Below are 23526 nucleotides of genomic sequence, written 5' to 3'. Positions count from 1 at the left end.
GGTAGATTCAACTGCAGATTGCGTTCCCTAACCAGCAGAGCGAGAGCAGAGGAAACGCAAACCCTGTGTAACCAGTGCTCCGTGTTTCCTATTGCAGCCAGCACACTTTATCAGCTTTTTGTAAGGAACTGAACGTAACTAAAACCTCAAAGATGCGCGCAGCACGAGCGGCTTTTCTTCGTCTTATTGTGGGCAGAGAAAGGAACGAGAGCGCAATTCCCAGTTCCTCTGGGGCTTCAGCTCTATTCTGATGCTGTCCAAGTGAAAGACAGCCATTCCAGTCAGTTATTCCAGTATGGAATGGAGCATGGAGCACATCTAACACCTGGATGTCTGCAGTAACACCTCCCACCTTGTAGCCCAAGCCCTGCACACATCCCCCTGCCCTGGCTCTTGCAGTGATCTCACAGTCCGTTTGCCGATCGTCCCTCCCGTCCTTTGAGCTGGTTGGAAGATAAACTTTGGTCAGTGTGTTATACTGTGCCCTTTGTAATGGAATAACGCCGGGTAATATGTATTTAGTGGCGGGATTTAAATTCCCGAGCTGATTACATGGAGCTGTTAAGACTTGTAAGGTTTAGCAGTGCCCCGTGTGCGAGGCTGGAATGATGCGTGCTCTTGCAGCGCTTGTGCTCTCTCTGATGCTGCTGAAAAGGCCAGGCCTTTGCTGGGAATAAACCCGAGAACATCCACAACTCAAAGTGTCAGCAATAAAATTCGCTGTTCGGTGAGACTGTTAAAAGTGGTTGACCAGAAAACCAGCCTTCTGTATTGTGAAATCTTCCAGCTTTAACAGGTTGCTTGCTCGGAGATCCCGAGATGCCCGCTTCCCAGCAGTCACTCGAGCGTAGGAATATTTACTGTGCCTAAAGAAAGTAGTGAGAAATGGGATTAATGCTTGATAAAAGATGTAGTGCCAGGGTTTCTTTTGATAAAAGACGCCAAAAGGGGCAGTGACTGATTAACGCCCGTGAAGAACACAGGGCGCAGAGGAGCTAAAGATGCCCAGCGCTGCTCCAGACGCGCTTCCCACGTCCAGTGCGAAGCCTCCATCGCCGCGGCTGGACGGGCGCCGGAGCGGGGTCTCCCTTTCCTCGCCGGCTCCCTGCAGGCCTGGCGGCATTCCCGGCGAGCCTTGTCCCGCAGGGAATGCTGTCCCTTCCCTCCGGGGCCGCCTCTCCCGGCCCTCCGCTGAGGCACCGACAGCGCGCCGGACCGGGCGGGGCTGGGGCTCGCCTTGCTGGGCGCGGAGCAAAGGGAACCGTCGGGAGAAATAACGGGCTGCCCCGGGATGGACCGAGGGCTGCCGGCAGAGATGGAGGAAGGGACGGGAAAAGGGACGGGAAAAGGGACGGGAAAAGGGACGGGAGAAGGGACGGGAAAAGGGATGGAGCCCGGGACGGAGGAGCCCGCGATGGAGCCCGGCCACGCCCCTCCCGCCGAGGCCCCGCCCCCGCCCCGCCCGCGCGCTGAGTCGCCCGAGCTGCCACGTCTGCCCGCTGACGTCACCCCCGGCCGGCGCCTCCCGGCCAATCAGCGGCGCCGGCCGCCGCTCCGAGCCGACGGGGCCGAGGGAAGAAAGGCCGGGTTTGGCGCATGCGCCGCCGCCGCCGCCGCGGCCGCCGGGAGAGCGAGTCCGCAGGAGGGGGCGCGGCCGGGAGGAGGCGGCGGCGCGGACTCGGTTTCCCGTCGCGCCCCTGGGCCGCCCCCCGGCCATGTAAGCGCTGCTCGGCGAGCGGCCGCCCCGTTTCCTGGTCGGGCTCCGGCGGCCATTTTGGGCTCAGGCGCAGCGCGGAGGCCGCGGAGCGGGCGCGGGCGGACGGGCCGAGCCGAGCGCCGGGCGATCGCGGCTCCCTCGGACCAGCGCACCGCGGAGCGCCTGCCTCGGCGGCGGGAGGTGCCGCCGCACCGCCCCCTCACAGCGCGCTCGCCGTCCCTCGGGCCGCGGGCCCCACGGACATGTCCAGCATGAACCCCGAATAGTGAGTGCGGGACCGGGCCGCGCCGAGGGCGCCGCGGGGGCACCGCGCTGGGCCCCGGGAGCCGGGCGGCCGAGCCCCCCCCGGTCCCCGCGGAGCCGCGCCCGGGCCCGGCGGCGGCGGGGGAGGAGGAGGAGGAGGAGGAGGAGGGTGGGGGAGGCAGCGGGGCCCGGGGTGGGCCCGGGGGGGGTCGGTGGTGCCCGCGGGGAGAACCGCAGTGTGCCGCCCCGCCGCCCCGTGGGGCGCAGCCGCGGGGATTCCCCCGAGCCTCGGGAACCACGGCGGGGCCTGGGCTCCAACAAGTGACCGGGGGACACCGGGAAAGGCGATGTCCCGGCCCGCCGCGGCCCCGGAGCCAGGGGTCCACCCTTCGCCTCGGCTGCGAGTCATGTGTGTGTCACATGGCTCTTGCAAAACACTCCTCGCCTGTGGAGGTTTTGCAACGCTGGGACTTGATGATAGGACGCTCTTGGGGCCGTTTCCAGCTGAAGGAGCGCTTGTTTGGAAATCCTGGTGACCCCACAAAGGGGGTTTTGGGAGGGTCGTGGTGTGAGTGTGGCCTTTTTCCTTAGCCGGCCCGCTCGGAGCCGGGCCGTGTGAGCTCTGTGCCCAGGGCTCGTCTGTCTTCTGGAGACTCGGGGGCTGTGTCCTGCCCGCCAGGCTGTCGGCAACAATAAACTTTTATTTTGTTCAAGACTTTCTTCTATGAGTCAGGCGACGGACTTAGGCTTAGTTTAGTTCAAAAAACCAGCAGCTGCGTTTCCAGCCCTTTAGCCCTGTAGGGTGCGTTTAGGATCCTTTCACAGGTGGTGGCTTTGCCCTCTGAGTCTGTTAAAATCACCTGAGGAGCAAACAAGTAGTCACGGGCTAGTGAAGGGAGCTGGTGACACCCAGCAGGGACAGCCAGGAACTCGAGTTACATCTTGGCAAGATTACATCACAGACTAGCTCGTGTAGCTTTGGACAGCACCAAAACAGCGGCTGGAGGTGGGCAGTGGATGAAAAACTCCTCTCCTGGTGGCGATTGCAGCGGAGTTCTGGAAAGCGAAACAGAGGAAAAGCTGCAGTTTGAGATTACCTCGCAGTGTTCAAGTGCCACTTCCTGAGGGGGCGGTGCCGGCAGGATGAGGGGAGGGGATGGCGAGGGTGTGGTGGGATGGACACGAAATACCTGTCACTGGCGTGTGTGTGTGTGCTTGGATCCCTGCTCAAACGAGAACGAGATTTAAGGGATCAGGACATTGCTCCTTCGAGTTCCCTCTAGGAGGTACATCCATTTGTCCTCTCAGCAGTGCCTTGCCTGTGATGTGACACATTCTCACTTCCCTGTCACAGCCCCAGATCAGGCTGCAGCCACAAATCCTCCCTCCTGGGCAGAAGTCAGTGGGACGGCCAGTTAAAATTTCTAACCAGAGATCTCCATCCTGCAGCTCTCCTGATAAAGCTGCAGGGTTGTGTCCTGCTCATGCAGAGGTCTGAAGGGGAGTTCTGAGAGTTTCCTTGAAGCTTCAGGGTTTGTTGGGCTGTTAGTTTCTACATTGGGTGGACGAGATATTAAAATCAGTGTTTGGAAGCTGAATTGTGCAAACACCTGCCCATCCAGCTCTGGGCTGTGTTCCCTGTGTCCCTCCCACCCTCCCTGGCCGTGTTGGAGTGAGCAGAATGTCAATATTGACTCTGTTGTGACTGGATCACGGTCGGGTTCAGCATTTCCTGCCCTGCTGCAATTCGGTGAGGTGTCCACAGCAGCCAGGGGTTTCTCTTGATCACATCGGGGTTCTGGAGCAGATCTTGGGGGGTTCTTTTTGCATCCTTCACAAGTGTTTGTGGGTTTCAGTCTTGGGTGATGGTGGTTGGCAGATGGCAGTTGAGTGACAGCTCCTGGGTTGCTGGAATCCTCTGAAAGTGTTTTTGTGTTCTGACCTTTGTAAACAGCAGTCTGCCATGCAGAGTGACATCGTGGATTCTGGGTTCTGTTCATTTGTGTGATCAGAGGGACAGTCGTGCTCCTCTGCAAGATTTTGGGGTGGTGGAACAAAGAGTGGGGATTGCCCTGAGTTCCCACTGGACCTGCAGTGACATCAGGGATTAAAGCCAAACTCAGCAGTTCCTTGGTGCAGAGAGATGACTAGCTAGCCTTGTCTGTTTTGGCATCAAACCTTCCTGGCATTTCAAAAATCCCCTGGTATAAATTAGATAAACAACAGGATCCTGGAGAGGCCCCACAGGTCCCTTGTTCCACACAGCTTTGGCCAGGTCTGTCCTCAACTTGATTTCCTGCTTTTCCATGTGTGTATCAAGAGGATGCTGCACTGCTCAAAACACCAACAGGGCTGTTTTCGAGATGCCTTTTTATTTTTTTTTCTTTTTTTTTTTTGGCAAGAAGCAGTTCCATTTAACATCTTTGTCCTTTATCTCTCTGGCAAGAGGAAGTTATGGGGAGGATTTGAAAGCCTCACTCTTACTCACTGTCCCCACCTGCCTTGCTGCTCTTTTAAACGACCCCAGGGGTGAGTGGCTTATGTAAATGGTGAGAAATAATGGAGTGATTAACCTGAATTCCCACTGTCTCCCAAGGAGCTGGGAGAGGGCTGTGCCGCACTGCTCACCCAGCTCTAGGAAGGCTCCCTAAACCAGAGGAGCTGGTGAGTTTTAAGTCTCCAGGTTTAAAGAGCAAAATTCAGTGGCTTCAGAAATGTGTGTGTGGCTCTTCTGGAGTCAATACCGAATAACCTGTTTGGCTTCTACAGCTGAACCCCTTTACCCCAATATTCTGTTGGTGTAGCTCAGTCTAGAAACAGGTTTCTGCAAATTTTTGTAGCTTTTTTAGGTTTTGGTTTAAACTGTTGCTGTACCCAAGAGCTGTCTCAAGCATCACACTGCACATTTGGTTCTTATGGCCCTTAATAGGCACCTGCTATATTTTAAAGGGTTTTGGGACCTGGATCTTGTAAAGCTTTAAGTTGTACTTGGAAAGGAAGGCACTATAATATTGGAATATGGAGCGTTCTAAAAAATTAAAACCCTTAAGTTCCTAAAATCTTACTTACGTTATTCCCAAACCAATGAAAGTCTTCCCACCAAAATGAGGTTTTTGTGACACAACAGCCATTTCTGAGGTCAGAGACACAGCTAACTCAGGAAAGGCTGTTTGCAGCTGCTTTTGGTGGTGGCTTAAGAGCACTGTGTGTCTCTGTGAAGCCCAAAGTGAGGGGACTGCTGAACAGCAAAGATATCAAACCCAGTATTTCAGGCTTGAGTTCTTGTCGTGTCTGTGTACACACTGTCGGTGGTGTTGTTAGCTGCTGAAGACCGAGATTTAATGGGTAGGTTTGGCTAGGAGCTGCTCTTAGCATGAGGAATAACACAGAAGACAAGTTTTCGTGTTTTGGGGCCTGGGGGAACCTGAATTCCTCTTGGAAACCAGTGGAGGTTTTTAAGTGGATCTCAGACCCACAGCTGGAGCCTCACCTCTGCCAGGAAGGAGTTAACTTTTCCCCCACTAATTTTAGTGAAGACAATACAGTGCTGATATTGGTGTGTTGAATTTCTCAAGGGGATTATAATGTGCTGCAAGCTGTGTGTAATAATTTGACTTGAGGATTGCTGAAAATTCTGTGTTTGCAGGGGACTGAGAAATTAAACTTCCTGCTGGAGTTGGAAGGAGCTGAGTGAAAGCTGAGGTGGGGAGGAATTCACAGGTGTGACGGTGGAGCAGGTCCTGGAGCCTGGTGCTGCTCCTTGGGCTCCAGGTTACAGAGTTTCACCCCATTTTAGGGGCTGAGGAGTTTTCTGGTCAGTGATAGCGCTCCAGCCAACTCCAGCCTGCTGAGATGTGTGGGTTGTGGGATAACCTCTGTCCCCTGGACAGTTTGGGTTAACTGGCATTCTCCTAAAGCCATCTTGCCTTGTCTCCATGACTTGACATGTGCAGTGGTGAATTCTGTCACTGTAAACTGCCAGCTATCCTTGGACTTTTTTTTTTAAATTTATTTTAATGCCTTTAGTGCATTTAGCTGTCCACTGTTAGGAAAGGTTGCATTTTTAAGGGTTGGGTTATTAGCTACAACATTTAGCAGTTGTGACTCCTCTGTAGGCTGGGCAGGAGTGCTGCAGAGAGTGGAGCTGGGTGTGCTGTGCAGCCTGGGCCCAGCCAGGTGAGCACAGGAGTGCTGAGAACCTGTGCTTGGCCATCTATCTGCTTGGCCCTTATCAGCTGGGGATGGATGCAGTTTCCTGCCTGGAGTCCTGCCAGCCAGTGGCACTGGCCATTCTGGGGAATAATAGGTTGGGACAGTTGACTTCAGGCACTTCACATGTCCTTCATCTTTACTCACCTTGCTTAAGTGGGCGTAAAAATATGGTTGTTGTGCTTAAGTGAGAGCAGAACTTAGTCCTGGGCCATTACAGGGCCCAAGAGTTGTCAGCTGAGAATGAGTTATTTTGCCTCTCAAGCAAAGCACTAACTTGTGTAAGTGGTGGGTTGTTGTTTTTCTCTGTTACTTGTTCTGTAGCATGAAATTTCCCCATTAGTCTCAGGACTAACACAAGAACTCCTGTTTTGCCAACAGTGAAATCTTCAGCACTCTTTGAAGTATAAATATAGGCTGGCTGGTGACACTGTGCTTGTTCTTTACTGTTGGGAAGGCTCAACATTATAATGAATTTGTCAATTCTCCCAGTGGATCTGGAGAATTCCTGACACCCCACCTGACATCCCCCAGAGATGTGTCCTCATCTGGGAATGAATTGAGCTTTGCTTAATTCCAGGTGTGGTGCTGGTTCACTGCTCACAGTGCTGGGTGTCCAGCTGGGCTGTAGCATCCTGCTGGAAGTTAAATATGAGGAAAAGACGTGGCTGGGTTTGGCAGCTCCCTGGGGTTGGTGGAGCTGGGCAGTGGAATCAAACCTCTGAGTCCAGAGGGCAAAGGTAACAGCCCTGGAGGGCAGCAGGTTGTTACCACTGCTGTGTGGTGTTGGAGTTACTCAAACCAGGGGGCTTGCACTCAATTGCAGAGCTTGATTTTCATCTCAGCTGCACCACAAAGGGCTGAGGCAGGGCTGTGGGTACTCCCGCTATTATCCTCAGAGTAACTGCCCAGGAAGGCACAGTTCCACACAACAGTGCTGTGTTCAGAGCAGCTACCTCGCACCTCCGTGACCAGGTAAATTGTGGATTTCTAAACTGAGCAGAGGAGCTTGGAGTTGTGATTTCCCTAGCAGAGAATTAATTTATCCTTCTCAAAAATCATGATATACTGGCTGTAAGGAACTTCATTCTTGACAGTGTTTTTCATTAAGTGACCTAATTTTATTTTTTTTTTTCCTTCTGCAGTGACTATTTATTCAAGCTACTTCTGATTGGAGACTCCGGTGTTGGGAAATCTTGCCTTCTCCTTAGGTTTGCAGTAAGTGATCATGCTTGGCAACTATGTAAAAGAGGTGCTCAGCAAGAGCCTCCCTTCAGGGAGCAGGGCTGATGTCTGACAGGCCTGGGAATACAAAAGAATAACGACAGTATTGCAAACTCCTCCTGGCTTCTGAATTTGTGTCCATCTGATGTAGTTGTTTGACTAAATTGGAAAGAAATAATACCAATAATATTTCCAGCTAAGATTAATTTTCCTGTTACTTGAGAACAAGATACCTGAATTTAACTTCCATCATTACAGTGGTGGTAGAATGCTGAGGATGGAAGGAATTCTGAGGGTGTGCCCTTAGGCATGAGGAGTACAGACCTTGATCAGTGACTGCTTGATAAGAACATTTCAGCCAGATGAAGTTTGATATCTGCAGTAAAAAGACCTACCAGAGAAGTAATGTAAATAATACTCTAGGAATATTAAAGCCTTCTGCTTTCTTTAGAGAATGTTAAAATTGCTGCTGAGCTGTTCTGGCTCTGGTTTTCCTGTCAGCAAGAAAATGTAAAATGGGTTTGACTTGGCTTTTTGTAGGAAAAGCTGAAGTCCAGTGAACTTGTTATCTGTGTCCGTGCCAAAGTGCAGCTTCACGTTGCCATGGGAGGAGAGGAGGGCAAGCAGGATGTGGGGCATGAACTCAGAAACTTGAGTGTGACACTGCTGCAGGGTGGTGGCTTTGTTTTCACAGCCTGAGCACTCCTCTGGGCACCTCTGGAAGGAGCCTGTTGTAGCTGATATTACTGATATGAAATGGTGATCTGGGTGTGCAGACAGCCTCAGCGAAAGGCACCGTGGCTGCTGCGGGTACAGGATGTCACCTGTCCGCTCACAGCGTGGGGGCAGTGGGCTGGGAGTGACACCACTGCTGGAGCAGCACTCCCAGAGCAGTCTAGCCTGCTTCTCTTGCAGATACTTTTGAATTAATTTTGGCTTCATGTGAATAATCCATCTTTTCTTTTTTGTACTCTGTTATCTGGTGTTTCTTCAGCTGAGTAGCCTTTTCCTTCTGAGATGTGTTTTTTTTCTTACCCTGACATCAGGAATTACCACAGCACACCCCACCTGTGTTTCCTTGCTGCTGTAGGCTAAACTTCTTCAGGCTTTTCAAACACACCCTTTGGAGCATTGAAATGTTAAAGAAATAAGTGTCATGTCATTCTGAAAGGCTTAATACTTTATTCTTATCTGGATGTATCACCTAAGATGTCTCCCATTCCCAGCCCATAGGAATCCCTGGGTTTTGTGATACCTCTTGTGGTACACTGTACATGCAGTTCTATCCTTTGGGTGCTTTAGGAATAGAAACCTCCTCCATGCTGACAAGCTGACAATCACTAGAAGGTAGCAGAGACTGACCCAGCAGTTTCTGTGTGCCTTGAGGCTGTTGGAGGCTGCAGCCAGGGCCCTGCAAGCTGCTGAAGCAGTGTTTTCCCTCCTGTGTGGACACGGGCTGCAGAGCAGAGCCCTCAGCACAGGTACTGTAACTCTAACCTGCCTTAGCAACCAGCTGCAGCAGCAGAGGATCCGACACTCGTGTGTGACTGAGACAGAGCCTCTGACTTGTCCTAGGTAGCTGCTGTGTAACACAGATGAAAAGCCATCAAAGGAAAATGAAAATGTGATGTGTTTCAATAACCTCAGTGGTTATTCTGAGCAGCTCTTCAGTCTGCCAACTCGAGCAAAGACTGTTTTTACACTGCAGCTCACAAGGACTTGACACTACGGGATTTCCAGAAAAGAGGCTTTTTTTGGACTGGTTTTGGAAACACAAGTCTGGATGGTGCTTTTTTGGAAAGTAAATACTTGATGGAAATGCTTGGCCACCTCCTGGACTTTGCCAGGAGAGATCAGGCTGGTTTTACAAGGAAATGAAGTACCTTTGTGTGCCTGGTGCATAATGAAGTAGGTGACTGCAGAAGAGGTACAGCTGGCTTGACTTCTGTTCACTCTCTCTCCTAGGATGACACGTACACAGAAAGTTACATCAGCACGATTGGTGTGGACTTCAAAATCAGAACTATAGAACTAGATGGGAAAACAATCAAGCTGCAGATAGTAAGTAGTATTCCTCAACTCCTGTGTGCTTCAGCCCCTTGGAGCACAGAGTTCCATCCATAGCTCTTGGTGATCACCTTTTTAATTTAAAACACAATGAAATACAAGGGGTATTTTCCCTGTTACAAGAGGTGAGGCAGTTTTCACAAGACTTGCCATGACCTGTCCTTAAAGAAGGGTGTTTATTGTCAAAACTGGTGTAGTCCTGCAGTATTTAGCCAGGATTTGTGTAAGTTCTCCAAGATGCCTGAATTCCACAGCAGCTGTTACTACCAGGCTGCACTGTCTTAAGTGCTGGAAACTGCTTTTGTTGACCTGAATGGAAAAAATGACACAAAGGCTTGTAACTGGCCTGGCTGCCTTAGCACCGGACGGTGTTTTCTGGTTATGCTTTTGGCTTTTCACTTGAAATAAACAGGGGAAGAGACTTGGCAATTCTTTAATCTTGAAGCACTCTAAAAGGGTGACTGGTGTGATGAAATCTAATATCTGTGCAAGGTCAGACACTCCTTGTCAGGCACTGCTTCCAGCTCAGGCAGAGGCTGTAAGGACTTAAAGGCAATGACTCAGGGGTTCAGTGTTGTGGAGCAGAGTCCAGCATGCAGCCTGCAGACTGTAATGTAACTGTCCTGAGGACAGAGCAGCCCACCAGGAATGCTGTCACTGCTGCAGTCTGTCTGTCTGTGTTTTTAATACACAGCCAGCCCTCTTCTTGTCACAGCTCCAGGCAGAGAAACGTCTGGGCGAGTCCTGCTCCTGCCCTGGGTGGGAGAAGAGGTCAAGCACCTCATGTCCTTTCTTAACACTCCCAGCAGAAGGGAACCAAGTTTGGTTTGAGTTGTTGCCTTTAAATGCCTTTGCTGGAGCCTGTGTGCCAAGGAAGTTGCAGGGAGTGGTCATGTTAGAGACCTGCAGCTCCCTGACCTTATTCCTAGCAGGTTTTCAAGTCCTGGCTTGTGTTTGCTCTTCTGAACCACTGAACCGTGGCTTCTTCATGGGTCAGAACTGCTTCATGTTCTCCCCAGGGAGACTCTTGACTACACTTGGCTGAAACCAAACCAATGAGCACTTGTGAAAAGTACCTACAGAGTGTAATTCTCAGTTCAAGTACGTGATCTCCTGGGATCCAGTTTGATGCACGCAGCTTCTGTGGTTGTGGTTGGATGGGTGCTGAGCTGTTTCTGTGGAGGCCGATGCTGGGCCGTGGCTGAGGCACGCTGCAGGAGCTGACCTGTCCTTGTCTTGCAGTGGGACACGGCGGGACAGGAGCGGTTCCGGACTATCACCTCCAGTTACTATAGAGGAGCTCATGGCATCATAGTTGTGTATGATGTTACAGATCAGGTACGTGTTCAGCCTCTGCCTGCAGAGCTGCTCCAGGCTGGAGAGAACATGGGGAATTTAACAGCTGGGCATATCTTGAGGAGACAGTCACGCAGTTCTTAAGGGTTATCAAGCTGAACTCGTGTGTTTGGCAGAAATAAAACACAGAAATAAAGAGAGCAGTGGGATTTGTGGCTCCTAAGCAATTGTATCTTAGGCTTAACCTGGAACTGGGTGAGCAGGTGACTTACTGTTCTGTGTGAATGCATCTCACCCTGCCTTTGGTAGCAGGAAGTCTGAGTTACTGATGGAAGTTGTTGAAAGATTTCTGAATGTACTTGAACTGTGGTCTACAGTAAAGACTGGCATTTGGAACAGAAAATTGCCAGCCTGTGCGCAGGATACAACTGAGCCAGTGTTTTCTCTGAAAGGATCTCTGAAGAAGTGGTGCAGTTGTTTGAAGGGCACTTGGGAAGTATAGTGTTTCCTGAATTAATAGAAAAAGAACACTTGTGTTCAGTCACTAACTGGAATATCAGTCTGGCATTTCTGGAGTCAGAGTTTGTTCCAGCACATCTGCAAGGTGGCTTCCACCTAATACCTGATGCTTTGTAATATGTGGGATGCACCTGGTTTCAGCTGTGTGCTGTGTCTCTTACCTCTGCTACAGGAGGAGGAGGAAGAGTCCCGAGTCCCAGGTGGTAGAAGATGTTGAATATTCAATAGATGGGAAAAATCCTAGGGAGGGGAGGAGTGCAGGAAGGGCTGATTGTGTAGGGCAGGGGAGAGAGTCCTCTCCCATGGACAAGTGCAGTGCTTCCTACTCTTCCCTGGTCATGACCAAAGGGATAGTGCTGAACTTCCCTCTTTATCACGGGCCTTGCTTACAGTTCTCTTATCTCGTAGGAGTCTTTCAATAATGTCAAGCAGTGGCTGCAGGAGATAGACCGTTATGCCAGTGAAAACGTCAACAAGTTGTTGGTGGGGAACAAGTGTGATCTGACCACAAAGAAAGTAGTAGACTATACAACAGCAAAGGTATGTCTGGGCTCCTCTGGGTGCCTGGCTGAGGCCCTGCTCTGCTCTGCCATGCGCAGAGGTTCCAGTGCCACAAATGGGGGCACTTCAGTGAGCCCTGCCCTGCAAGTCCTGCTCAGACCGGAGCTGGGGTGTGGGGTGGGATCCAGGAACTCGTGGGTTATCCAGTGGTGCTCCAGGAAATGAGGTGAGGTGTGAACCTGTGAATGAGCTGAGCTTACTGTTGACTGTTTCTCGATTTGCAGGAATTTGCAGATTCTCTTGGAATTCCGTTTTTGGAAACCAGTGCAAAGAATGCCACAAATGTAGAACAGTCTTTCATGACCATGGCTGCCGAGATTAAAAAACGAATGGGTCCGGGAGCGACAGCTGGTGGTGCAGAGAAGTCCAATGTTAAAATTCAGAGCACTCCAGTCAAGCAGTCTAGTGGAGGTTGCTGCTAAAACTTGCCTCCCCCCTTTTGTCTCACAACAATGAATTTGCAATCTGAACCCAAGTGAAAAAAAAAAAAATTGCCTGAATTGTACTGTATGTAGCTGCACTACAACAGATTCTTACCGTCTCCACAAAGGTCAGAGATTGTAAATGGTCAATACTGACTTTTTTTATTCCCTTGACTCAAGACAGCTAACTTCATTTTCAGAACTGTTTTAAACCTTTGTGTGCTGGTTTATAAACGTGTAATCCTTGTTGCTTTTCCTGATACCAGACTGTTTCCTGTGGTTGGTTAGGATGTATTTTTGTTTTGATGTTTCTATTGGCATGTTTAGATGTCAGGTTTAGTCTTCTGAAGATGAAGTTTAGCCATTTTGTATCAAACAGCACAACAGTGTCTGTCACTTTCCATGCATAAAATTTAGTAAGATATATGTAAGATCTGATTTGCTAGTTCCTTCTTGTAGAATTATAAATGGAGAGATCACACTATCTGATTAATAGTTTCTTCATACTCTGCATATAATTTGTGGCTGCAGAATATTGTAATTTGTTGCACAATATGTAACAAAACTGAAGAAATGTTTAATAAATATTGTACTTATTGGAAGTAATATCAAACTGTATGGTGATAAATATTGTCTTAATTTGTATGGCTAAGGGGGAAATCAGGCTTGCATTGTGCACAAAACAACATATCTGTGTGTGCAGCCATGGCTCTCAGCCCTTCCCTGCAACTCGCCCAGTGCCCCAAAGCCTGAGCTGTCGTGGTGCTTAAGGCACGAGTGCTGTACCAGAGACACCCAGCCAAGGTTCATGAGGCATAATGCACTCTGAATGTACAACAGTTCCCTAACTTAGCCTTGGAACTTAATTTATTTCTCAAGGACTCCATGTAGGGAATTCCTGTCAGCTTTGGGAGAGAACGGTATTTCACAGCGTGACCTTGAGGAGGTATAACTTTCTACCAGTATATTATGTCTTTTCTATATACTGTTAATTCCATCCTCTTTTAATCAGTATCTTCTGACTTAGTGCAACAGCTTAGCTTCAGTTCCCTTCTGCAGCGAGGCACCAGGAGGGTGACATGGGGATAGCAAGGCCCCCACCAAACTGTTGCTCCAAGTAGGCGCTTTCTCAAACAATTTGGAACTAACCAGCAGCCAAGGGGTTTTGGATGGTGTGTGATTCTTTGTACAGAGCTAATCAAATCATTAGTGCCTGATGTCTAGCTAAAAGCCACAGGAAAGCTAGCCTATAACACTTCCTATACATGTAAAATTGTTCAGCTTTATCTAAACTCAAATGTTCAGCCTATTCTGTAAATAGTCTCATGTTTGAAAGACCATGTAACATTCCCCTAGTAGTAAATACACCCTGTGATAGTAAAAATATAGCCTAGGTATGTTGTGAGGTATAAACTAAAACTGGTGCAAATATCCTCTGATTTTTTTTTTTGGGGGGGGGGGGATGACTTTGGCTAACAGCTTTCTTCAACATAGTTGCATAAATCAACAGGCAATTGTACTACATAAAGTATTGTCATGGTTAAGTTGAACTCTTCCACTTGAGACCTTCACAAATAAAGTGATGTGCTTTCTAGTAGAGATGTGCTTGTTGGTATAATTCATTATAAATGTGACCTGCTGCTCCTCAGGAGCAGGAGGAGCAGCCAGTGCTGCTGAGGTCAGGAAGTGAAGCAGAAGGAGGTTGTGTTGAGGGTAAAACATCTTTCCCTGCAGAGAGTGCACAAATGAACTTCAATGTCGAGATGCCTGCTACATACTATCCAAACCAATGTTAATATATACAGTAATAAAAGCATTGCAAAACCAGTTGGGCTACACCAGGTGTTTGGTGGTTCTTTGTTTCCCCCTCAGTCATGAATGGGTCACTTGCTGTTCCATGCTGAAGCCTGGGGTTGTGTGACCAGGGTAGAGCAGGCCTAAAACTCCTGGGAAAAGGCACTTTCCTGTGAGCTGAAATACTGCAATACTTTTTTGACACAAGGGGCCAAAAAAAATTTGCCCTTCAAGCTGAGGATGTATAAGATGGGGAGAGTATCAAACCCCAATGAATTGTTTGCTGTTACTGCTTCAGTTTAACTTTGCTTTCGCCTTCTACTTGTGCAGAACAGAAACTTCTGTGTGTTCTGTTCACAGGAATGGGAGGAAATGATGTATTCCGCACAAGAACACAATGCTCGCCCTTCAGGTTAAAGGTTAATTAAAGCCAAGTGCCAACATTCTGTACCCTTTTTTGGCCACTTACCTTACGCTGCTTCAGAGCTGCCCTTTTTCTGTTGGACAAAGGGGTTGGAAGCCCTTGATGAATGTTCTGAGCAGTAGCTGGAAGGGGGAAAGGCACAACTCTCCAGCCCAGGAGACCAGCAGAGCACTCACACGACTCCTGCCAGCAGCAGGTACCAGCAGGTTACACAGAACCTGGCTCCTCCCTGCCCTGAACTCGCTTGTTTATTATTTTATTTGGATTGACTGTTACGGCTTTTTGTGTTTATTAGTAACAAAATCGAAAGTTAAGTAGGCTCTGCTTCAGCAGGGAGTGGTGATTAGAAACAGGCCAAGAACCAGGAGCTGCTATTTCTTGGCTCCTCGCACCTATTTTTGACGAGCATAAACAAACCATGAGAACGGGGCTATTAAAATCACACGGCTTTACTTAGCGAGCTCACGGCACACCATTATGGATTGCTCAGTTAAAAAACTTCCTGACGTTTTGCTAACACAGAACAGACCACTTCAATTAAACAAAACAAAACAAAACAAAACAAAAAAAAAAGGGAAGCTATGTTAAAAAAACAAACCAGAAAAAGGCAGCTGTGCATTCCTTACACAACTCTGGACACCCCAAGCACACCTTTCTCAAGCCATGGCACAAACCCACGCTGCAATCAGCCCCGTGGGCAACTGGACACAGATTTTGGCATCTCTGGAGAGGTGATGGAGCTGGTTTGGTGCCTGCTGCAATTCTTCTCGGCCCTTCCGAGATGGGCTAACGCAGCCTAGGTCTGACAGAGGCAGCACCTGGAATAAAATGATTGGTGCTGTGCTTTGCCTGCAGTCTGACAAAGAAATTCCCATGCTCTACTCCCCCATCCCACCAGTGCAGAGGCAGCAATTCAAAAACCACAACAAAAAAAACACTGTTTAAGACACTGTTTCTCTCTTCTAAGAGGCTGGCACCCCTGAAACACTGGCCTCCAGTTTCCTTTGAAGGGAGATGGTCAAGAAATAAGCAAACAAGTTTTCTAGCCCCCGTGTTATACCTGAAATCACTTGCTTCCCTTCCCAGCAACCAGAATGTTTCTGAGAGAATACAAAGCCCCTGTGCCGTGCAAGGGATCTGGGGAGAGCAGGTGTCTGTGCTGGACGGCTGCCCTCCCCCAGCCCTGAGTGACAGGGCCCTGCCATTGCTCCCCTCGTGCTCTTGGGTTTCATCAGCCGGGCCACCAGCACTGCTCTTTCCCTGCCACGGTTAAACACCACGGGCTGTTTTATTTTGAGTCTCCCTGCCGCCTTCTCAGGCTTTCCAAACCAAAGGAGTAACAATGGAGTCTGATGGTTGGTGTTTGCTAATCCCAGTGTTTTCTCTTCCTGTGCTCCCTCCCCCTCTCGTGTGCCCCTGCTCACCCAGGGAGCAGCCGTGTGCTGCACGCCCCTTGTCCTGCCCCACGGGGCCCACAGCCGCCAGGATGGACTGGTACAGGTGCTCTGCGTGGTTCTCCAGCTCCTCAGACTGTCTGGCAATCAGACCCAGCGTGTCTCTCAGAGCTGGAAAGCAAAAACCGCTGAATGGAGGTGAGGGGAACGTGGTAACTCAGTGTCTGACAGAGCTGGGGGTTCTGCTCGTCCAGGCAGACTTTGGAAGGAAATCAAGTGTTCAAAATCAATAATGTGCTGTTCATCCCATCCCCGTTGTGATGCAGCATTTGCCAGGGGTGGGGACTGACCCAGGAGGCTCCAGGTTCATAATGAAGATGCAGAAAGAGGGGGTCTTAAAGAAAACCTTTGGAACTGTGCAAAAAAGCCCATCCATACTGCAGCACTCGACCTGTGCAGCCCCTCTGGTGACTGCAGCTACAGCCCACCCTTTAGAAACCCCTTTTTCTAAATCACCAGAGCAACCATTCTGCCTGTGCTGTTGTACTGGCCAGGCTGGGATTTTGAGGGCCAGCATCATCTGTGTCCACGAGCAGCCCCACACAAGTGCTCTTCCTCACCTGGTGAGTTCGATGCCATGCAGTCCAGCAGAGCCTCTCCCCTCTCCAGCACGCTCTCAGTCAGGCTCCTGTGCTCGGCCACATCCTTCCTGAACTCCTGGCAAGGCAAGGAGAAGAGCAGCGTTTCTTATTTTTGAAACACACACACACACCTGTGGCAGGTTGTCCAGCCAGCAGTTTCCCTCCAAGCAGGTTCCTGGTGCTCCTAAATTCGGCTTTGCACACCCAGTGCACTGTGGAGCATTCCAGGGATGCCTGGCTTGCTGCCAGAAGAGGGGAGGGAGCAGAGCAAGGGTGACACCCACCAGGTATCGGTGCAGCGACGCCGACAGGCTCCGGGCGTCCGGCGAGGGCGGCACCCAGCTGCCGGTGACATCGGCCACGGTGTACAGCCAATGGATCAGCTCTTCCAGCTGGCAGCAAAACATCTGCTCAACAGAGCATAAAAAAGGGGTCACACAGATCTATGGAGATCTATTTCTGCAGCAGAGACAGCGCAGGGACACGGAAAGGTGAGCCAGTGGCGTTTGGGAAAGCAGCTGTTCCCTGTTCCTCCCCAACCCCAGCACACAAACATCCCTGAGCATGGGAAACCAAGGAGCAACGGGAAAAAGGCCAAAATTAAACTCCTGAACAGCTCCAGCACTCACTCTGTGGCAAGAATTGAGGAATGTCTGCACAGAGAGGTGCTGGAGGCTGGTAGCACCCAGGCTGAAGGAAGAGGTTGGCCTCCACCACCTCCCAGCCCAAGCGATCTCCTCCTCCTCAGCAGAGCCATACAGCTAATTTGCAGTTGCTTTTCCCCAAGGGATTGTCTCGTTCAATTAAGTGCTTTCATTTATTTTTAAAGCGTCTCGGTAAGGGATTATTTTTGTAAGATGCTGCAGGAACCCCAGAGGGGCCTCTGCTAGCACCAAAATCTGCCTCAAGACCTGCTCCTGCTCCTCAGGAGTTTGCCACAAAGCAGTGCTTTTCCCTGGCACTGCAATTTGGCATGACAAATACAGAGAGAAGACCCTTTTAAATCAACAGAGTTATTTCCATCCCAGAGGAGGGGATGAGTTTGCAGCTCTGTGCATGCTAACACTCTTGTGCAAACAGCCTAGCATCGTTTCCAAATTTGTCCCAGCACTGGGGTGGGAAGAAGATGGAGAGGAGGGTGGGAGCACAGTGCTGGGACAAATTTAATAATCCACAAAATAATCAGGAAACCCTTCAGAGCTGCTGCAGCTCCTGCCTGGTGCAGCAGCACTGCAGGATGGCTGGGCTGGGGGACCCAGCCGAGTGCCACATCTCCAGCCAGCCTGGCCTGTGACACGGAGCCCCAGGGAAAGCAAGATGGGCTTCTGCTCCATCAGAAGGAATTATCTGCTCTGGTGAGCCCCCCTGCATAAATTACCACCAGCTGCCAGGCAGGACTCATCCTGCAGAACAGGAAGCTTTAATTAATTAATTGTGCCATAAAGACAGGCACGTTTCATGCGAGATCTTCCCAGAATAAACTTCATTTCTGCTCTCAGCCTACCTTAACACACTGGATCAGGGACTCGCTCTGCTGGCTCTTCTTTGGATGTCCCTTGAGCCGTGGATCATTCAGGCACAGCCCATCCAGTGTGTCCCTGAGAGCAGTTGGTAGATGGAGCCCTCTGGGAGGATCCCTGTGGATCCAACCATCTGATTCCGTGTTTTCCCAGCTGGGCTTTGGGGAGCTGCCGTGTTGCCACAGCCCAGCACAACCCTCAATATTCCCTCTGTCATCCCCGCCTCTCATTTCTCCCAAAGGAGCCAGCCTGGAGGAAAGGGGCTGCTTGCTGCTGCTGTGATGTGGGAGGTTATGGTGGTCATGCCCAGGCATCCTTATAGTTAAGGAAAGATTGGACAAAAACTGAGCCAGTCTTTCCAGCTCCTGCAGTCTGGGAGGCAGGGGAAGAAATTCTTCGTCACCCTCCCACTCCTTCCTCAGGGGGAGCACTCCTGTGGTGGCTAAAAACCTGCTGGTGCTTTTCACCTGCCCTGTGTAGTTTGGACAGGGGATTCCTCTGGAATCCCAGCTTCTTCCATCGGCAGCAGGGCGCCCAGGTGAGCTTGGCCTAGATGATTCCACCCTTACACCTTTAGCAAAACCTCTGGAAGGATGAGAGGAAGGACTCTTTGCAAATGATGCTTTGGCAATAGGTGAAGGTTCATAGTACGAGCCAGCTCCTGAGCAGCCTCTTTTTCCAGGCCTCGGGGTGGAGAACCTCTCTGCAGAGGCCACAAACTCCCAAAGTCCGTTTTCTCTGCTTCCCCGAGCCTGCCCAGCTCGGCCGTAGAAGCTGGTGCACCTGGACACGCCCTCAGGAGAAGCAGAAAAGCTGTCCAGACCTATCCCCGAGTCATGGAGGAAAGGCTCCGGCATCCTCCCCAGCCTGTACCTCGGCTTCAGCGGGTAAGCATAGTCCAGCAAGTCCTCGTACTCTTTGTGGGGGTTCCAGTGGGGTGAGCTGCGGTCCGGAGACGGGGGCAGCGAATCCGGGACGGCACAGGCCCAGTAATCGGCCTGGTAGGAGGAGATCTCCCGGACTCGCCCCACGGCGCTGCGGTAATCGAGCAGAGGGCCCGGGGGCTCCCGCCTCTGCAGGGCCCTGCATTCCGCTCCCCATCGGCAGCACACGTCCTGGGCAGCCGCAGGAGAGGGGACATCCGTGCTGGCTGCCAAGCTCCCGGAGGGCTCCTCGGAGGGGCTCGGCACGGAGCGGCTCCGCGGGGCGCCCCCGGCGCTGGGCGGGGTTTGGGGCCGCAGGAGCTCCGGGGTGGAAGGACACGGGGATGGAGCTCCCAGACTTTGTCTCCGACGGCCAGCACGGGCATCGTGGCGGCTGCCAGCGAGGATGCTCTCCTCGGCGGAGCTGCACCAGCTGGGAGGGCTGGACGCCGGGTCCCAACAGCCCGGTGCCTTCACCTGCTCAAGGACGGGATGGAAAAGGAAAGGGAGAGAGAGAGAGGCATGAAATGAAGCCCAGCACCCAGACAAAAGGCTCCTTTGTGCCGGGATATGGAGATAAAAGCCCAACCCTGGACCTGCCACGAGCTGAGACTGGAAACAGAACTCTGTTGCTGCAGCTGCTCAGAGCAGGGCTTGTTTTTACGGAAAGGCATCTCAAGGGCTTGGGAAGCTGCACGAGTCATTTGGCAGCAAGAGGCTTATTTAAAGAGCACCGTCCTGAGCAAGTTCCCAGCTCTGCACCGGCAATATGGGAATGGAAGCAACAGCTTGGAGCCCAGGCTCTTCCCCATCACACCTCAGCCTGGGCAGGGGTGGGCACACCCTGGCTGGGAGAGATGGAAAGCCCTTGCTGGGACAGCCCTGACAAACACGTCCCCACCTCTCCTGGGACCTCCCCGTGGTGCAGCAACAGCTGCAGGTACAAACCCTCTCACCTGCTCTTCTTCTGAGGAGAGGAAGCAGTGGCCAACTCGATGACCGTCAGCAGCTCTATCCACCAACACCCCCTTCCCTGAGGGGTTTGCTCTTGCTCTGGGAAATCCGGGTGCAGATGCTGAAGACGCTTCTGGGTGGCAGCCTGAGGCTCCCTGGGTAACACCAGTGGCCATGTGTGTGCTCAGTGCCACGCTCTCTGTCCCCTGCAGGCTGGCCTTGGCTCCCTCTGTCCCCAAGAGCCGGTGCAGGCTCCCTGCCAGCTGCGGGAAATCCGACTCCGTGTCTGCGCTGTTCCACCTCCCATGGCCCTCGGCATTCCCGCTCAGCGACTCCTCGGAAGGGGATTTCCCCACACCCACGGCCATCAGGACAGAGCTGAGCCTCGGGGTCTCTGCAGCACACAGCACACACGGCAATCTCAGCACCCCCCTGGTCTCCACGCCAGGAAACTGGGCTTGACAAATAACAGAGTTTAGCACGATGTGGGTGAGACCCCAAAATTCCTGAAGGAGCATCAGGGACAGCAGAAAGAGCAAACCCTCACATCTCAGCTTCTGCTTTCGAGGATGTGACACACACACAGGGAAAATCTCACTCCAGCCCTGGCCACCCCAAGAACAAACCTGGGCTTTACACCAGGCCCCAGAGCCCTGCACTGATGGCCAGTGCCACCAACCCGCTGTGCACCCAGTGAGGTCACTGGGCCCGAAAGAGACACCATTAATTAGGACATGAAGCACCTCCTGGCGTGGCTGAGCCCTGGAGGCTGCTGGGGTGGAAAGCTGAGTGGTTTTTAAAGACACAAACCCAAAACCTTGAAGCAGAAGCCACCCAGAAGCAAGAAGCCGCAATAAAAATTTAGAAGGGGAGGTAGGAGGCTGTAAAACTCCAACCTGGCACTCAGCTCTTCTACCTCAATCCATGAAATTAACTCTTTGGGAAATTAATTAATGGAAATACTTGCACTGACTGGGCTTGGGTGAGGAGCTGCTGCAGGACAACCCATGAGCCAAATGAAGGAGACCCAACACAGCCTCCTCCAGCAACTCCAGCCCAAACCAAAGTGCTTAAAATATATATACAAAAGGAAGAAAAGTTTAACAAGGCACCAAAGCATCCTCTAAAGTTTCAAAGCGAATGTGCTGTAACCAAAAGTCAGGACAGCTTTGTTTCTAAGATGCCATGTTAAATTCAAAGGGATTTGAACATCATTACCTCCACCAGATTTAGTGGTTTGAGTCAGGTGTCAGCCCAGTAAAAACAAGTGTAAAAAAAACCATCAAAGTTTGACCTTCAATCTGAAAAGCATGTGTTAAGCAATATAAAATAAAACTTAACAGGCCATGACCCGTCTTTTATTTTCCCAACTGTGGTGGAGGAGGGCAAATATTTCGAACTTAAGATCATTTGTTATCTTATGGAGGCAGCACGCAGTGATTTACATTTCTACGATGCCACTGGTCTTTAAAAAAAGAGCAAGTGCTGGTTCACAGGTTCATTAAATCTCCAGAAGCTAATTGGATGCTAAAGAGAAACCAGGAAGCCTGCCAATACACAGGAGTGAGAGTAAATCTGCTTACTGCGGGATTTGTAAGGGTATTTAAAGGGACACCAGAGAGCTCACCGCGTTCTCCAAAGTCTCTAATTCAGGCAGCTGATTTCAATTAACTTCAGAGGGAGCTGGATATCCAAACCACACCCGGACACAAACCTGACGGGGGATGCCACACACACACAGAACAATCAGGCAAAACGTCGTATTTAAGAACAGAGAACACTACTGCCACAAAGGGCAACTCCCAGCTACACCAGCGTCCAGAAAACAAGCTTTCTCACCCTTTTCCAACAAGCCCCCAAAACAATTCAGAGGTCAGGTTGCCAGCGGCAGCGAAGCATCCAGATTAAGCAGCAGCAATCCCAAATCCTGGGGCAGGACTGAGGAGGGATGGATGCACGGCCACAGCTTTAGGCACGGTGGAAACTTTCCACTGGCCTCAAAAGCACGGGAAAACAGCCCAAACTCCCAGCTACACCCGAGCCACCAATTGTCCCACAGAAACGATACCCGTGGCCGTGTTTTTAGATAACAGAGGAAGACAGTGGGACCCCTTCATTCGTTTCAAAGGGAAGGTCCGCGGGGATCTCGCCTGAAAAGCGATCCCTGAGCTTTTTTCACGCCGTCGGAAGGGACCTGGCGGCCGGGGCGCCGCACAAAGGCCGGCGGACAAGGAGGGCTCTATCCAAGGAGCGGCTCCCACCGCCCGTGGCCATCGCTTGGCTGATGGAATTTCCGTCTCCCGCCAGCTCCGCTCCGGCCGGGGAGCATTTCTGGGGTTGTTTTGGGGAAAAAAACACCCGCACCGCTCTCGCCCCTCAGGCCTGCGGGATCTGAGGGTTGCTATTTTCCGCTCCTCCCTTTGCCCACTTTCTGCCCGCCTCTAGAAAAAAAAAAGGGCAATTGACCAAAAAGACAAGAAATAAAAGGCAAAGAGGCCGAGGAGGCGCCGCACCCGGGGGGTACGGGGATTCCAAAGGGAACGTGGCCCGGGACCCCCAGGACCCCCCCGGGACTCCCCTCACGCCGCGCCCCGGCCCTCACTCACCCAGCGCCGGCCCCGCCCCGCCCCCTCCGCGCCACCAGCCAATGGCAGTGCCGGGCGCGTCAGCGCGCGCGCCCCCCGCCGCCAGGCGGCCAATGGGAGCGGAGCTCGAACGCGGCCCCGCCCCGCGGCCGGCGCTGACCCCGGCGCGGGAAGGGCGGGGGCGACACGCGCCGGCCCCGCCCCCTGGGCCGCCCCGGTCCCGCCCCCTGAGCGGCCCCGCCCCTCAGGGCCCGGCCCCGGTCCCGCCGGGCACCGGGATCCGGAGCAGCGCCCGGAGGAGCTTGTGCCGACAACAGGGCGGTTCCTTGTACCCCTCCGCTGACCTTCATCCGGCTGAAACTGGCCCTGCGAGAGCCGCCTCTGCCCGCGCCGCGGCCAGGGGATCCCGGTGTCCTCCAGGCACAGCTGCGGGTGATCCCTGTGGGATGCCGGCCGTGCCCTGCCCTCGGGGCAGCTCTCTGGGAAGATCCCCAAGCACACTTTAAAGCAGGCTGCTCTGGGGTTTGTACCTGGCCAGACCCTCTGTGGCTGGAGTGGACAAGTTCCCATATCATGCATATATCCCATATATCCTGACAAGTTCCCATACCGCGCAGAAATACGAGCCTCTCTCCTTCTTGCTGTCCATTGGCTGATCTTGGTTTTGTGTCCGTGTCACCTGCTCCTAGAGATTATTTCTTAGCTAATGCTGAGATTTTCTAGAGGTCAAGTGTCTGATAAAGCGCTTTATGGACAACATTGTTCCCAGCTTTAGGCCAGGAAGGATTTGCATCCTGGCTTTGGTTATCAGTTTGGCAGCAGGGCGAGGGGAAGAGGACTAGCCAAGTTTTTGGCTCATGCTTTGATCCTGGCCACACTCCTTGGCCCTGCAGCCCGCTCCAGCTCTGCCATCCCAGTGCCGTGGTCTAGATTCCCGGTGGCTGTGAACTGGGTTTATTCTGCTGCACCCAGTGGAGCCAGCCCCATTTACCTCCTGGAGGATATCTTGCTTTTTCTCCCTAGGGAAGCACAG

The 23526-nt window shown here is 51.8% G+C and overlaps 2 protein-coding genes across 4 annotated transcripts; one reads left to right on the top strand and one right to left on the bottom strand.

Moving 5' to 3' along the window:
- The first annotated feature begins 1584 nt into the window (after positions 1-1584).
- On the top strand, positions 1585-13857 carry RAB1A (RAB1A, member RAS oncogene family). The gene is made up of 6 exons (XM_066177748.1): positions 1585-1982; positions 7315-7387; positions 9359-9454; positions 10703-10798; positions 11684-11815; positions 12061-13857. The coding sequence occupies exons 1-6, from the start codon at positions 1597-1599 to the stop codon at positions 12256-12258; spliced, it is 981 nt and encodes a 326-aa protein (XP_066033845.1). The 5' UTR covers positions 1585-1596; the 3' UTR covers positions 12259-13857.
- Positions 13858-14574: 717 nt separating this feature from the next.
- Positions 14575-22539, bottom strand: CEP68 (centrosomal protein 68). 3 transcript variants are annotated; one of them, XM_066177745.1, is made up of 7 exons: positions 22515-22539; positions 19911-21622; positions 18016-19431; positions 16796-16918; positions 16491-16587; positions 15901-16041; positions 14575-15294 (listed from the first exon to the last, which is right to left on the bottom strand). In XM_066177745.1, exons 2-7 carry the CDS (start codon positions 20424-20426, stop codon positions 15263-15265), a joined length of 2325 nt encoding a protein of 774 aa, XP_066033842.1. In that variant the 5' UTR covers positions 20427-21622; positions 22515-22539; the 3' UTR covers positions 14575-15262. The 3 variants fall into 3 exon arrangements, with proteins under 3 accessions (XP_066033842.1, XP_066033843.1, XP_066033841.1); XM_066177746.1 differs by lacking the exon at positions 22515-22539 and having other exon boundaries at positions 19911-20302; positions 21536-22504; XM_066177744.1 differs by lacking the exon at positions 22515-22539 and adding an exon at positions 21748-22504.
- Between the last annotated feature and the right edge of the window lie 987 nt (positions 22540-23526).

Source organism: Chamaea fasciata, unplaced genomic scaffold, assembly GCF_029207755.1.
Source record: "Chamaea fasciata isolate MVZ Bird 193981 ecotype frontalis unplaced genomic scaffold, bChaFas1.0.hap1 SCAF_3, whole genome shotgun sequence".
NCBI classification, from domain to species: Eukaryota; Metazoa; Chordata; class Aves; order Passeriformes; family Sylviidae; genus Chamaea; species Chamaea fasciata.
Note: the sequence above shows the minus strand (reverse complement) of the source record. Positions and strands in the feature narration are given on the sequence as shown.